The sequence below is a fragment of the Babylonia areolata genome, chromosome 1 (assembly GCF_041734735.1).
Source record: "Babylonia areolata isolate BAREFJ2019XMU chromosome 1, ASM4173473v1, whole genome shotgun sequence".
NCBI lineage: Eukaryota > Metazoa > Mollusca > Gastropoda > Neogastropoda > Buccinidae > Babylonia > Babylonia areolata.
The window spans coordinates 101189168-101206667 of record NC_134876.1 but is presented as its reverse complement, the minus strand read 5'-3'; the positions used below and the strand labels follow the sequence as shown (position 1 = coordinate 101206667).

Genomic DNA, 17500 nt, shown 5'->3' with positions numbered 1-17500 from the left:
GGCAGCATGTGTGTACGTGTGTGTGTGTGTGTGTGTGTGTGTGTGTGTGGGTGCGTGCGTGCGTGCGTGCGTGCGTGCGTTTGATTGTGTGTGCATATAATTTTCTTTTTCCCTCTAAATGGAAGAGCGGTGAAGTCACATGGTGATGTTGTGTGGTTCAGGTATGAACATCTTCGTGGCGTTCTTCGTCCTCTTGTTACTGCTGGCAGAATCCACACCCCCTGCGGCGTCCAGTATACCTCTGATCGGTGAGCTGGGCAGGACATGACCATCATGCATGTGTGTGTGTGTGTGTGTGTGTGGTATTTGCCTGATTTTCGTTTTCACCTAGGGATGAAAATGGCCGTATGGTTAAGACGCTTATCAGCCAATCCAGTGTCCCTGAGTGTGTGGGTTCGAATCTCGCCCTTGCCCTTCTCCCACGTGAGCGTCTAGCCACTCTGATGTGACGATAAACCGAGGTCCCGTGTGCAGCACGCACTTTGCGCACTGAAAAAGACTCAATGGTAACAAATGTGTTGTCTCGTGGCAAAATTATGCAGAAAGAAGCCCACTCTGATACCAGCACAAATATATACTCATGCACTCAAGGCATGACTAAGGCTCAGGCATCTGCCTGGCAGATGTGGTGTAGCTTATATGGATTTTCCGAACGCAGTGACGCCCCCATGAGCTGGTAAGTGACTGTCTATTGCTTGCACACACACACACATATGTGAGATACTGCTTTGCTTGCACACCCCCATGTGGGACATTATTTCGCTTGAAATTATGGTAGACCTGTCTCGGTGTCTGGCTGTGCCGGGGCAGTATTGGTTAACACGTTTAACATCTGTTTCAGTGTTCACCAGTGATCAAGGTTCGAACCCTCGTTTCAGCATGGTGTTGTGTGCCTGTGATAAGCACTTGTATTTGTACTTCTTTTTTTTTTTATCACAACAGATTTCTCTGTGTGAAAATCGGAGGGAGAGCGCGTCGCTACACTACAGCGCCACCCTTTTTTTCATTTTAATTTGTGTGTGTGTGTGTATGTGTGTGTGTGTGTTTTGTTTTCAATGACTACTCTACCAACTATATTGTACAATCACACAGTAATGTATACTTAATTCATTGGGCTTGTTGTTGTTGTTTTCAGGTGCCTATTACTGTTTAAACATGATCCTGATCACACTGTCCACTCTACTGTCCGTGGTGGTGGTCAACCTGTACTTCCATGGCTCCAGAACACAAGTTCCCAGACTCTTCAAAAAGGTCGGTTTTCTTATTAGTAACTCATAACAAGAAAAACAAAACAAAACAAAACACCCCCACCCCTCCAAAAAACAACGACAAAAAACAAACAAACAAACAACAACAACAAATCATTTACAATCTTTTTTACTCTGCACCATAACAAATTAAATAAATTAAAAAAACAAACAAACAAAAAAACAAACAAACGTGATGATCATTTACAGGTTGTTTCTTTTGTTTATTGGATCTATATTGATTTATTTTACTGCTCTGTCACTACAGATTTGACCGTGTGAAATAGGGCTGCTTTCCAGAGGGAGAGCGCGTATCTGCACTGAAAGCGCCACCCCTGTTTTAGTTTTCTTTTCTTTTTTTTTTTTTGGTTTGTTCCTGCATTCTCCCCCTCCCGCCCCCCCCCCCCCAACCCCCACTTACTCCCCCCCCCCTTTTTTTTTCTCCAGAGAGAGAAAGCACTGGTGAGTGTGAGGGTTCGAACCAGTGCACACAGATCATCTCGCTTCCTTTGCGGACTCTTCACCTCTAGGCCAAAACTTCCCCTTTTTTCTGTATTCTTAGTATTGATGTTTACTGCTTTGCTGCACATGGATGTTTCTGTTTATTGGTTTTTTCCATGATGCCAGCTGAATGCGTTTTGTAAAAAAAGCAGGATTTTCTTTGATTGCGTTCCGTGTGTCTGAATATTTGTGTTTCGTTATTCTTGTAACCTTGTGCTCGTATCTAAACATCTTGTGTCTTTCATGTGGACAGTCTTCTTGACTCCTGTGGTGAAAAGGCGTTACGATCAAAACAGAGTACACACATTCACACTCGCACGCGCGCACGCGCGCGCATGCACACACACACACATACACACACACACACACGCACGCGCGCACATTTTTTTACCCACCCACACGCGAGAACAATATTTCTATATCCTGCTGTGGAAAGACATTAAAATATTTTTTTTTTATGGACAACACACACACACAAACACTGTACACGCACACACGTACACACACACACACACACACACACACACACACACACACACACACACACACACAAGCACACACACACACACACACACACACACACACAAGCACACACACACACACACACACAAGGACACACACACACACACACACACACACACACACACACACACACACACACACACACCCTCTGTCGATGTCCCCCCCCTTCCCTCCCCGAAGAAAGGTCTGGCAAGAACCCCCGACCCCCTTGTACCTATTATGTCTGTTGTTGTGGGCAGCTGATGCTGGACGTCTTCGCAAGGGTCTTCTGCATGCGGGCCCAGCTGGTGGGGCTCATGGACCAGGCCAGCAACACCAAGGCGGCGCTCTACGTCAAGAACAACCGCGAGAAGCGCCACCAGGAGATCAAGTACGACCGAGTGGGCATGTTCGAAATGCAGGGCGAAGTCCCCTGGCAGCATCCGCCACCCACCTCCAACGGGAACCCCAACCTGGGCAGCGACCCGGACGTGTCTGCGGAGACCCTGGGCAACCTGCCGTCACAGTGCAGCAGCCTGGAGTGGGAGGTGAAGGAGATCCGGAGGCACCTGAAGGCCATGTCGGACCGCACAGGCGGACAAGGACGACATGGAGAAGAGGGCCCGGGAGTGGAAGGTGGTGGCCCTGGTGCTGGACCGCCTCTTCTTCTTCATCTACCTGATCGTGCTGCTCGTGTCCGCCTTCACGCTGTTCGAGACCACGCTGGTTCAGGAGGGGCCCGCCGACAAGAAGGGAGGGAAGGGGGGGACGTGATGGTGACCTCTGTCCTCTGATGGACGATGAAGGGGAAGGGTAGGGGGTAGGGGGGGAGAGAAGGGGGAGAGGGTAAGGGGTTGGGGTTGGATGGGTTGACGTAGTGGTGGTGGACTTGGCAAGCGGGGTGTCCATTGTTGTGCTGGAGTTGTTGCTTGAAACAATGTTAACAAGAAATGCCAGTGTACAGTTGTAACCTTATAGATCAGATGGTATGACATTTACAAGAGACCAACCTGCACATGCAGTCATTGTTGATTTTTATCTTCAGCGACTTGTGTTTGAGCTGTTGTTTATCAGCGGACAGCTTGTGAAGAAATACAGCAGTGTGTCTCCAACAACACTCCATACCCGTGTCGTTGAAGTGACCAAACTATGGACACAACAAAACACATGGGTCATAACCGAAGAAGCACGAACGATCAACACAACTATTGTAGACAGACAGAGCCTCTGCGTTTCAGAAAACGTTGAAATGCTCTCCCCCCCCCATTCCGCCCCCCCTCGCCCCCCACCCCCACCCCCCCAAAAAGGGGGGGTGGGGGTTGAGGGTGTGTGGGAGACACTACAAAGAAATGTGAATACCTATGTTGTAAGTGAGAAAAGATCATCACAAACAAAGTGTACCAGACTCAGAGTGCTTACAGGTGGACAGGACAATGTCAGGTATGCAATACATCTGTCTGAGTCTGCTGCTTATTCCATTTTTTTTTTCTTTTCAGTAACGTCAGCTTAAAACTGCTAAGAATGATGAAAACTAAGCTGTTCAAAGCATTGTAGGTCCGAATACGATACGGACAGTTGCAGTTCTAGTACCAGTTGAATTCAGAAAACGTTAAATGGAAACAAAGCATTTTTTTTTTTAACAGTAATACATAAGTTTCTTGATGAATGCTTCTCCAAAAGTGACAGACCTTTAAGCCATCATCTGGTAGAAGGTCCCATCTGGTTCAAGCCAGAGTGCATATATAAAGAAAAAAATACGAAAAAAAATATGACCCACCAAACTACAAACGACAAAAACCATGCACATTATTTAACAGGACATGTAACTGAAACGAAAGCGAAAACTGTTGGACTACACATTAAAATGTAAGCCTATAATGCGGGCATTTTCTAAGCGTTTTCATTAAGAGACTCAGAAAGGCATCCTCTGCATTGTTCTTGCTAACTGCCTTCACCGCCTCGCATTCCTTGCCACACACGTTAGCTGTGCAATCAGGTGCAAGTAGCTGGTCAGGCTAAGGCAACGGTTTGAGGCCAAGGCATTGCAGCGACGTCAATATAACAATGGCACGTCTTTTGCGAAGGATAGAATGCAGCTGACATTGGAAAATATACCAACTTCATGTCCAGGTTAAACTGCCATCAACAGGCTTCCGGTCACTGAGCAGTCATCCTTTGAAATTTAGAAATGACAGGACGCTGAAATTTAAACGAGATATAGATACATAATCAATTTGATTCGATGCAAAGATTAGACAAGATCAAATAGAGTGAATACGTTGTTCACATATCCATTTCTAAAATTCCATTCAAAGCAAAGGTTTAGATAGAAATCGAATGCAATGAAAAATGTGTTTAAATATGCTTTTTTTTCTAGAAAGACTATTGACGCTATGGGGGTAGCACAAACTGTATGTACGTAACTGAAGGTGAAGACTTTTTTAAAATCTGAAGATAGAATCTGCTCAGACAGACTTGTTGTGATGGCAGTGCTTTGCTACGTGATGTGACTTCCGGATGACTGCACCAATCATTGATAAGTATCACACGATGTGACTTCCGGATGACTGCACCAATCATTGATAAGTATCACACGATGTGACTTCCGGATGACTGCACCAATCATTGATAAGTATCACACGGTATGACTTCCGGATGACTGCACCAATCATTGATAAGTATCACACGGTGTGACTTCAGGATGACTGCACCAATCATTGATAAGTATCACACGATGTGACTTCGGCATGACTGCACCAATCATTGATAAGTATCACACGATGTGACTTCAGGATGACTGCACCAATCATTGATAAGTATCACACGATGTGACTTCAGGATGACTGCACCAATCATTGATAAGTATCACACGATGTGACTTCAGGATGACTGCACCAACCATTGATAAGTATCACACGACGTGACTTCAGGATGACTGCACCAATCATTGATAAGTATCACACGATGTGACTTCGGCATGACTGCACCAATCATTGATAAGTATCACACGGTGTGACTTCAGGATGACTGCACCAATCATTGATAAGTATCACACGATGTGACTTCGGCATGTGTATAATGATCATAATGTAAATATGAATCACCCATTGTAAACCATCCGCGCGGACATCTCTGTAAATGGACGTAACTACGTAAGTATGCATTAGTACATGATTCTAACTGTGTACATAAACATGATGCATTGTATATAAGTGTCTCACATGATGTGCGCAAAATCGACATCTTGCAAAGAGCAATGCTTATCATTCTTGGAATCAGCTAGCGTGCAGACAGTCAGTTTCTATGTCCGTTGTCCTTCAGCCCTCAATCCCAAAGCATGTATGTGTCTATCCGCGCACTTTTTTTTTCTTTTTTTGGGGGGAAGGGGGGGGGGGGGGGATGGCGTGCAGACTTTCCCTTTCTATCCGATCCGAGCGGCCACTGGCATCCAAACCATCACTTTAGCCTCAGGCACGCTGTTGTCAGGCCACAGCCGGTCAGCACCAGTGCCCTTGTGTCGTGGGGGAACATGTTCCGCTTCTCTGGAAGTCTGGAAATTTGAGTTGGCTGCTTGCTTGGCTGGTTGCTTGCTTTAGTTGATTGCTGTGTGTGTGTGTGTGTGTGTGTGTGTGTGTGTGTGTGTGTGTGATGGAGATCAATGTGGTGATGACTGGAGATGATACTGACGATAAGGAGGGCGACAATTATAAAAATCATCGACGTGTTGGTTGTTGTATCCACTAAGTGATAAGAATGATAAATATGAATATGAAATATGATCACTTATGATAAATGAGTGATATTTAACGATGATCTATCTAGCTTTGTTTTGCTGTTGTTGTTTTGTTGTTGACGTTGTTGCTGTTGTTTTTGTATTGAAATCATACACTTGTTTTTGTATACAATGCGAGTTCACTGGGGGGAGGGGGTGGGAGAGAGACAGAGAGAGAGAGAGAGAGAGGGGGGGGGGGAGTCCTACAAAGGAGGTTTCCTCCAGCATTTCTTGTCATGAGTTACATTTTAATGCATTTACCTACTTATCACTTTGTTGATTTTCACATTTTCATTTTATATCATTGTTTCACACAAAACTAGGCTGGGCTTTTAAGGCTTACACAGTGCATTAGATTTATGGCAAGGGAGGCACCTGCTTTTTTTTTTTCTTTTACAGTAGATATGGTGTCGGATTAGTCATGCTTTGTGACGAAAGCACTACTGTTGTGCGCGATAATTATTACGTTAAAAAACAACAACAGCATATTAAGCAGGGTTATGATAAAGGAAAAACTAGTGCAAGTTGAAGACAAGTGTGGTTCAATAATTATAGGCATCACCAATCCGGTATGGAATCATTGCCATGTTTACATAAGTATCTCTAGGCACAAACTACAGGCGTAAAAAAACAAAAAAACAACAACAACAACAACAACAAAAAAACATGTAAGCTGTGAAACATGACTGACCTTGATAAAAAGTTTCAACGTTTTGGACTATAAATTGGACTTGAGGGACCATGCTAACTGGAAATATCCAATTCTTTGTGTTATTCAGCAGGACAAAGGAAAGAGGGGCCGAGATGTGAGCACACATCAGGTTATGAACATTGATAGAGAACAGTCATAGGGAGAGGGAAGAAAAACGTCAGGAGTAGGTCAGAAGTGGGATATGTGTGTGTATATATATATATATATATATATATATATATATATATATATATATATATATATATATATATATATATATATATATATATATGTGTGTGTGTGTGTGTGTGTGTGTGTGTGTGTGTGTGTGTGTGTGTGTGTGTGTGTGTGTGTGTGTGTGTGAAATAACAAACAATGTCGACAAGTGGAGAGATGGCCTAGAGGTAACCCGTCCGCCTAGGAAGCCAGAGAATCTGAACGCGCTGGTTCGAATCACGTCTCAGCCGTCGACATTTTCTCCCCCTCCACTAGACCTTGATTGGTGGTCTGGACGCTAGTCATTCGGATGAGACGATAAACCGAGGTCCCGTGTGCAGCATGGACTTAGCGCACGTAAAGGAACCCACGGCAACAGAAGGGTTATTCCTGGCAAAATTATGTAGGAAAATTCACTTCGATATGAAAAACAGATGAAAAAAAAAATGTAGGCAAAAAATTATTTTAAAAAAAAAGAAAGAAAAAAAGTGACGCTGTAGTGTAGCGACGCGCTCTCCCCGGGAAGAGCAGCCCGAATTTCACACAAAGAAATCTGTTGCAAAAAAAAGGAAAAGAAAAAAAAAAATAAATACAAGAAAAAATGACGCGTAGCAAACGGTATATCTATCTTATTGTTTTGTGGATTTTGTGATATTCTTGCGGTATTACAGTGTGGTTTGCAATTGTTTAATGATACAATCGACTGGGTCATATTACAGACAACTGTCTTTTGAAGTCTGAATTAATTTGTTGACACATGCAGTCATGCGAAGAGAAACAAAAGACGATTAGAAAGTGTTTTGGCCTTGTTCAAAATACACTATCATTATAAAGTGCTTTGACCTTGTTCAAAATACACTATCATTATAAAGTGCTTTGACCTTGTTCAAAATACACTATCATTATAAAGTGCTTTGACCTTGTTCAAAATACACTATCATTATAAAGTGCTTTGACCTTGTTCAAAATACACTATCATTATAAAGTGCTTTGACCTTGTTCAAAATACACCATCCATTATAAAGTGCTTTGACCTTTTCAAAATACACCATCCATTATAAAATGCTTTGACCTTGTTCAAAATACACTATCCATTATAAAGTGCTTTGACCTTGTTCAAAATACACTATCCATTATAAAGTGCTTTGACCTTGTTCAAAATACACTATCCATTATAAAGTGCTTTGACCTTGTTCAAAATACACCATCCATTATAAAGTGCTTTGACCTTGTTCAAAATACACTATCCATTATAAAGTGCTTTGACCTTGTTCAAAATACACTATCTATTATAAAGTGCTTTGACCTTGTTCAAAGTACACTATCCATTATAAAGTGCTTTGACCTTGTTCAAAGTACACTATCCATTATAACGTGTTTTGATCTTGTTCAAAATACACTATCCATTATAAAGTGCTTTGACCTTGTTCAAAATACACTATCATTATAAAGTGCTTTGACCTTGTTCAAAATACACTATCCATTATAAAGTGCTTTGACCTTGTTCAAAATACACTATCCATTATAAAGTGCTTTGACCTTGTTCAAAATACACTATCCATTATAAAGTGCTTTGACCTTGTTCAAAATACACCATCATTATAAAGTGCTTTGACCTTGTTCAAAATACACTATCATTATAAAGTGCTTTGACCTTGTTCAAAATACACCATCATTATAAAGTGCTTTGACCTTGTTCAAAATACACCATCATTATAAAGTGCTTTGACCTTGTTCAAAATACACTATCTATTATAAAGTGCTTTGACCTTGTTCAAAATACACTATCATTATAAAGGACTGAGAAAAACCTGAGAAGTGTGGTCAGACGAATCCGAGACCAGAATAAGGTAACTAAAAACCTCAAAACATTACATCGACATGGACTAGATTTTTCTAAATAGCTCAATAGACAATTAGAGGTACCAAGCAAATGAGAGACAGACACACACACACACACACACACACACACACACACACACACACACACACAAAGGGAGAGACAGACAGACAGACAGACAGACAGACAGAGACAGACAGAGACAGAGACACAGAGAGAGAGAGAGACAGACAGACAGACAGACAGAACATGCAGACACAGACAGAAACAGAGGCTGTTGCGTCAAGTGCGGAGTGACGCCCGTTGGTGTTATAAACATCAGTTCGCAGTACGAGTGAACGTACGGTGATAAAGTCCACGTCACACTGACCAAATTGGTGGCTCACACACTGACAGAAGAATGTGACCTGCGTTGCTGTGTGCTGTCAACAAGCCCATTCAGTGAATCAGCTCTCGTGCAGAGCGACGCGGGATATGAATATGTGTTGGTTCGTGAAGAAAAAAAAATGAAATGATAAAAAGAGGGTTGCGATGTGTTGTCACAGAGTGGAGCTTCTGTTTCCATCAGTCTCGGCTGACCTGGCTGTGCATCAGTGTCGGCAGCAAGGCTGAGAATCAAAGTGCTCACGCTGACTCTTTCATCACCCTCACTGGTTGTTTCATCCCCAATTTCCACCCCCCCCACCCCCCCCCCCCCCCCCCCCCCCCCACCTCTACGCCTGTATGTTTATGTGTGTCTCTTTGTCACTCTTTCTGTCTCTGTCTCTACCTGTCTGTCTGTCTCTGTCTCTCTCTGTGCCTCTCTCATGTCTATTTATGTCTGTCTCTTCGTCACTCTTTCTGTCTCTGTCTGTGTTTCTGTTTCTGTCTCTTTCTCTCTATGTCTCTGTCTGTCTGTCTCTTTCTCTGTCTCTCTCTGTCCCCCCCCCCTCTCTCTCTCTCTCTCTCTCTCTCTCTCTCTCCTTGCCTCTGACATTCGAAAATCCGTTTCTTTTGCAACATGATCTAGAGTTCCAACATTCGACAGGTATAAAAGAGGGAATTTTAGTTTCCAAACTAGGTTTTGCTCTTTCATTTTCTTTTACCTTTCTTCCTCTTTCTCTCTAACTCAGATTCGTTTTCTGTCCTTTTTTTCTTCCATTTTTACTTTTTTTTCCCCAGTTTGCGTTAGAAATACAAAACTGGGTCCTTTAAGGTGTCCTCATGACATAAAAGGAACAAAATATGGTGTACTCGTAAATTTCATTTAATTTTAGTTCTCATTTGTTGTTGTTGTTGTTGTTGTAGGGATAACTGGTTAGAATAAACATCAAATCTGAGCTTAGTGTGAACAAAATGATGAACTGATACACTGACATAACTGAAACTTTACTCAGTCACTTAAGTACGTTTACGGCGTTGCTGTTTGCAGTAAACGTGTCCATCCATAACAGTTCATCAGCTCTCATTCAGGCAAATCGATGGACGCATGACACGAATCACGTGTTGCTTTGTGAAGAAGAAAAAAGAGGGTTGCGATGTGTAGTCATGGAGTGGATATTCTGTTTCCAGCCCTCAGTGATTTCACATTGACCTGGCGATGCTTCAGTGTCGGCAACATGGCTGAAAGTCAGTGCTCATACTGGATGAATCTTCCATCGCCCTCACTGCTGGCTTCGTCCCTAATATGCAGCCAATCCCCGACCCCCTTTTCCTCTATCTCTCTCTGCTTCCGGCACTGTCTGTCTGTGTCTGCCTCTGTCTCTCTGCCTCTGTCTCTCTCTCTGCTTCCGTCACTGTCTGTCTGTGTCTCTGCCTCTGTCTCTCTGCCTCTGTCTCTCTCTGTCTCTCTCTGCTTCCGTCACTGTCTGTCTGTGTCTCTGCCTCTGTTCTCTCTGTCTCTCTCTCTGTCTCTCTCTCGCTCACTGTCTTTCTGTCTGTTTCTGTCTTTATTTGTGTCACTCTTTCTGTCTCTGTCTCTACCTGCATTTCTGTCTGTCTGTCTCTCCTCCCCCCCCCCCCCATTAACCCCCCCCCCCCTCTCTCTCTCTCTCTCTCTCCTTGCCTCTGACATTCGAAAATCCGTTTCTTTTGCAACATGATCTATTTCATTAGAGCTTTTGCCTTCGACAGGTATTCAAGAGGGAATTCTAATACCAGTGAACTTCAGTTTCCAAACTAGGTTTTGCTCTTTTTCTTTATTTTACCTTTTTTTCTCTCATTCTCACTCAGATTCATTTTCTCTCTTTTATTTATTTATTTATTTTTTTTTTTACCTTTCCTACTCTCTTAATTTTTTTTTGTTATTATTATTTTTTCTTTCGACCGTTCAGACGTTTGAGTTAGAAAAACGAAATGGGAAAAAGATCATCATTAGATAAAAAGAAATGAAACGAAACGTTGTACTCTTAAAACAGGGTAGCAAACTGGGATGTATAAAATAGAACAGAATAGAATATGTCTTTATTACCAAGCGTACCAGGGTCATAAGGAATTTGAAGGGGGCGGGGGGTGGGGGGGTGGGGGGGGGGAGTAGTACATAACAAGATACGAACATAAATCGAAAATCATACACAAACACAGATACAGTAGAAATTAGGATACATACAAGTGCATATCAATATAAAAACTTGTGCATGCATATTCACACATGCACGCACTGCACACACACACACACACACACACACACACACACACACACACACACACACACACACACACACACACACACACACACACAACAAACTGTCTCTCTCACACACACACACACACACACACACACACACACACACACACACACACACACACACAAGCGCGCGCGCGTTTGAACAGAAGCTGCATATTACATGTGGATGGGTCTGATGGCTAGATCTTCAGGTAGATGGTTGTTGACTGCACAATTCTATTTATCACACTAGATTTGTTCGAGAGACAGGGCATTGACTGATTGGGGAAAAAGCTATTGGCGAAGCGATTGGTTTTCGTCCTTATACTGCTGTACCGTCAACCAGAGGGGAGTATCTCGAAAATCCCAAAAGCTGGATGTGATTCGTCCTGGCTGACTATTTTTGCTTTTCTGAGTAGTCGCTTATAATAAATGTCTTCTAGAGAAGGCAAATCAGCCCTGGTAATCTTGGTGGCAGTTTTTAGAAAGAGAAAGTTTAGAAATAAGAAAGAAAGAAAAAGAAAAGAGTGTTGTGATGTGTGGAGCTTCTGTTCTCCATGGTGTCAATTTCCCTTCCAGTTCCTCAGTGATTCCACGTCTGACTTAGCTATGCATCACTGCCCTGTCGGCGACAAGGTTGGAAATCAAAGTGATCACGCTAAATGAATCTTTTATCAACTTCGCTTGTTGCCTCGTCTCCAACTTTTAGCAAACCTCTCTGCCTCTCCCCGCCCCCCCCCCTCGACCCCCGCACCCCCCCTCTCTCTGTCTGCCTGTCTCTCTCTCTGTGTATCGCTCTGTCCCTGTCTCTATCTATCTATCTATCTATCTCCCCGTCTGTCTGTCTGCATATCAGAGTTTCCATTGCAACCAGAAACATTTCATTTGTGTGATGCCTTCCAGATTGCCTCTCCGAGTTGTTCCGAAAGGGATATCAATCCTCTCCGAGTTGTTCCGAAAGGGATATCAATCCTCTCCGAGTTGTTCCGAAAGGGATATCAATCCTCTCCGAGTTGTTCCGAAAGGGATATCAATATCAACGAATTTCAATTTTCTACGCGTCCTGATATTTTCTTCCATTTAAAAACAATGTCCCCCTGTCCCTCTTTATTTTCGTATTATATTGGTTTCATGCTTTGTTTTCTTCCACCTGACTTTTTCATCCGTTTCTCTCCCTTCATTTCGTTCTTTGTTGGTTTCCTGATTTGGAGGATTACAACTTACAACTATCTAAAAATCTTCAATGAATCATGAATGGATATTGCAGTGTGTAGGCATATAAGATATTACGGGATAATACAATGGGTAATATATCATTATTTCTCTGCACCAGCTCCACATGTCTAGCAAACAAAGAAACGAAAATTCTTGGTGTTGGATTTACAGTAAATTTTTTTTCTTTACGAATCATTCAGTGTTGGTATCCCCAGCATTTTATGCTGACACGAACGCGCAGTTGAGCCAAAAGCAAAGTGAGAGCTGGATTATCACCGGATTCTCCATTACAATGGGAAATCATTAACAGCATTACTAGTATTTTGTGAAGGACTATGACCATCAAACTAGGAGGCAAAATTGCACTGGCTCTTAGTGCTGCAGTCCTAGGGGCTAGTTGGCCTTTAGGAACCAAACCAACACCGACTGTCCTAAAACCCTCTAAGCCGAGAGAGTGGCGGTGTAACTTGGGCAAGACACTCTCCAATCAAATTCTAGCCCAGATAGTCGGAACAGCAGTCACCTCCTCTGCTGTTCTGATGGTCATAGTGGAACACGACACGACTGACTGTCATTCAGAATGCGTTGCTATTCAGACGTGAAATAAATAGATAGATGTAAGAAAGGAACATGATGGAAAACAGAAGATCTACACTGTGTCTACATATCGCATCCTCCGTTGTTGTTGGGTGTTTTTTTGTTGTTTTTTTCGTTTCAGGTCTTGCTTCAGTTATTGCCCTGTGTGTGGTCGATTAATGATCTGAATGGAATCGTTGACTGCTCACAGGAAACCAGTGCACTTGGTATACTGATTGGGTAAATTACCTTGTTCTTCAGATTATCGTGGATTTTGATGTTTTCTCAAGTACTTAAATTTATTCAATACTTGGACCTCCAAACCTCCATACCCCTAGCCCCAAGCATTCTGGCTGAGGTCGTGAAGTAGTCTGAGAGAGAGAGAGAGAGAGAGAGAGAGAGAGAGAGAGAGGGAGAGAGAGAGAGAGAGAGAGAGAGAGAGAGAGAGAGAGAGAGAGAGAGAGAGAGAGAGAACGAACAAACGAACGAAGGGAATTTTATTTTACGGGGGTAAAGGAGTAAGCAAAACGTACTTGTTTACATCCGGACCTCTGGGGAAGAATAACAATTCAGGAAAAAAAAGAGAGTCAATTCACAACACCAACATCAAAAGTTGATAAGCATGTGCAAACATAAGCATAAAACTTATGTACAATACAATATCGCAATCGATAACTAAAAACAAGGACAATAGGGACGGGGCGTGGTGAGAAGGAAGAATGGACAAGGGGAAGAGTAAGAAAGGTGGAGAGAACAAGAACAAGAAGAAACTTGTGTTCCTTAAGGCGGCCACCAGCCAATAGGAAAGGTTCTCTTGCAAAAGGCGTGTACATCTTTGGTATACTTTTCTTGTCAATTGAGTAGTATCTTGAATAATTAAACCAAACTATAATTAATAAAGGTCAAATTTAAAAAAAAGTAGAGAAAGACAGACAGACAGAGAGACAGACAGAGACAGAGAGAGATAGTAGCATAAAGAAGGAAAATCCCTTTACCCCCCGATAATTCTGTGGATGCGGTGCATGTTTTCCGTGTGTGTCCATCTAAATCGTAAGATTGTTATTGCTGTTATCAAACCAAAGATTTCCATATATGTAATTGTTATGCTTATTATGGTTCATGTATAGCTAGTTTTAGTCGTAGTGTATGGACTGTCAATTGTTAATTTGTTATTCAGCTGAAGAATCTTTGAATGTATAATTATGATTATCGTTCCATGTCGATGTTGTTTTTAGTTGCAATATTGTTGTTGTTTATATTCTCGTTGTTGTTGTTGTTACCGTTGTCAGCGTTCTCATCGTTGTAATTTCCGGGAAATCAATGTTACTCCTCACTATATGATAATCGTTATGATATGCTGCAATTACTCCATGACAACCTTGTCTCGTGTTGATAGTGCCTAGCGTTCTCTGCATATCCAGATCCAGATGTTATTATCCCCCTCTCTCTCTCCCTCTTTCTCTATCCTCTCTGTCTGTCTGTTTCTCTCTCTCTCTCTCTCTCTCTCTCTCTCTCTCTCTCTCTCTGTCTCTCTCTTTGTCATTTTTCGTGTCTGGTTTGTCCGTAACCTTCCACGCTGCAGATTCATGTCGTCTTGCATCCAATCTCCGCTTCAGTTGTCGTGTCCGCCGTCTTAGATGGTGAATCTTGAGTGACCCAGATTATTCTTTAATGAGGTCACTAGCGCAAGAGGGCAAACGGGTCTGTTCTAAATATACACTGTACATGGACTTTCTGTGTGTCTCCAAGTCGTTCCTGTGTATGTATCCCTTCTGCAACAGTATTTTCTTGTGTCGTGGTTTGATAAACTGAAACACTAACATGTGGATGCAAGGCCTGAGAATGCAAGTGTGCCTGGGTACACACACACACACGCGCGTGCGCGCGCGCGCGCACGCACGCAGTACAAAAATGCGTAGGCGTATGTACGGATGTCTTATCACAGATACGGCCAAACATACCCGCGCACGCACGTACACACACACACACACACACACACACACACACACACACACACACACACACACACACACACACACACACACACACACACACACACACACACACACACACACACACACACACACACACACACACACATTCATTAACGACTGATTATCGACTCATCCACTTACTCAAACATATCTAACTGTTCATGATCCGATTGTAGTGTTTTCAAATGGGAACAATGTATTTGCATGTCACTCTGAATATTTAACACTTTGTAAAGGTGAGTTGCGGACGAAAGCACATATGTGTAGATACGGGAACGTTTGGTAGTTCTATGTTGATTGTATGTACCTCTTGTTTAATGGTGTATAGCCTACTAATCACTATCCCTTGTTATATGCATGTTCGTAAAAAAAACCCAAAAAAACCTGTCACAACAAAATGAACGTTTATGTGCATGAAAATAACTGTCATAACAAAATGATCGGTTATTAAATTATTGCTACGAAGATGTGCTTATTCGTGTAAATATTGGTTAGAACGGTTTGACAAGTGCTTATGGCAATGTTAGTTTAGAAAGCATGATTGTCTCTGTCTGTCACAGCTTGTCTGTATGCCTGTATCTATGCGTTTCTGTCTGCCTCGAAGCCTCTCTATTTCTTCTCTCTCTCTCTCTCTCTCTCTCTCTCTCTCTCTCTCTCTCTCTCTCTCTCTCTCTCTCTCTCTCTCTCTCTCTCTCTCTCTTTAGTATAACAACAATTATATGCGTATGTTTGTGCGTCTCTTAGAACAACGGCAGATGTGTAAGTCGGCCAAAGTGCTAACATCTTCACCGTTGGAAAATAAAGATTCATTCATTCATTCATTCACTCTCTCTCTGTCTCTGTCTCTCTGTCTCTGTCTCTGTCTCTGTCTCTCTCTCTCTCTCTCTCTCTCTCTTTAATCTATCTATCTGTCTATCTGTCTATCTATCTATCTATCTATCTATCTATCTATCTATCTATCTCTCCCTCCTTCTTGATGTATTTCCTCTCTGTCTCTCTGCCATGTAAAAGGGGAGTGAGAGTGCACATTCACTTACCACAAACAAAACAAATACATGAACGACAGTTGGTTTTGTGAATTTACTTTTTCCTGCGCAATCTCTGTCATGATGATGATCTGTGTACTATGTTTGTTTGTATGCCCCAGGCTGTGTCTTTCTCTCTGTTTGTCAGTGTGTTTGCCTTGCTATTTTAGTTGCTTTCTTATCTGTTTTGTCTGTTGGCTGTCTAACACTCTCAACCCCCACCGCTCGTTTTATCCATCGTACGTTTATTTTTTTATTTTTTTATTTTTTTTTGGGGGGGGTGGGGGGTGGGGGGACAGTCTGTCTCTCTCTCTCTCTCCCTTTCCCTCCCCCTCTCTCTCTTTCTTCCTCTCTCTCTCTCGCCATTCTATCCCTTCCGTTCTCTGTCTGTCTGTCTGTCTGTCTGTCTGTCTCTCACTCTGTATGTCTTCCTCTTTATCCAACTCTCTCCCCCTCGAAATTTGAAAAAAAAAAAAAAAAAGGAAAGGAGAGAGAGACTGTTTAAATACAGGCTTTTTCCGCTGTTTGAGAATAACATACGTTTGCTGGTCGAAGACGCACAACAGAAATCAAGTAAAAAAAAAAAAAAACAGGAAAAAGTTACCGACGAGAAGGTCAGCTTTCCTCTTCAATCTCCCTTTCTAAGACTGTGTTTCTTACCGGCATCCTTAATGTCTCTCCCCCCCCCCCCTCTCTCTCTCTCTCTCGCTCTGAACACATGAGAAGCCCTGGCCGCGAGTCTGAAGAATTGAAGCTTTCTGTCTCTGTCTCTATGCCCGGTTGTATATTGGCCTGTCTATATATGCCTGTCTGCCTGTCTGTCCCCCACCCCTCTCTCTCTCTCGCTCGCTCGCTCTTTCCCTCTTTTCCTCGACCAGCTTCAGTGACCTCGCAACCCCAGACTTATCCCTGTCATAATGAGAAAGAAAATAATATCGATCACAACACATCACTTGAATATTTAATATAACAGTAGATGTTGTTGTTGTTGTTGTTGTTGTTGTTGTTGTTTGTTGTTGCTAGGAGTAGTACTATAACATGTTACAGCTTCTCTATGCCGTCAAATCGTTTTGCTTTTCTCATCATCCGTCCTGACCTTGTGCATATTTTTAATTAAAAAAAAAAAAAAATCATGTTCTATAGGAAACACGTGCACACTTACTTGTTGTAAAACCTGAAGCACTTTTGTGTTATTAACTAACATTACAACATAACCCACTATTTGTATAATCATGTGAAATAATATGAATGATATATTTTCATGAAAATTAATCGGCT

The 17500-nt window shown here is 42.4% G+C and overlaps 1 protein-coding gene across 1 annotated transcript in view; it reads left to right on the top strand.

Annotated features, from left to right (window-relative positions):
- The window catches only part of LOC143293683 (acetylcholine receptor subunit alpha-type acr-16-like), a 220687-nt gene extending 217664 nt beyond the window's left edge, over positions 1 to 3023 (top strand). Inside the window, 4 exon segments of the mRNA XM_076604885.1 lie at positions 162 to 248; positions 1136 to 1251; positions 2510 to 2842; positions 2844 to 3023. Coding sequence (XP_076461000.1) covers positions 162 to 248; positions 1136 to 1251; positions 2510 to 2842; positions 2844 to 3023 — 716 coding nt within the window.
- The last annotated feature ends 14477 nt before the right edge of the window (positions 3024 to 17500 follow it).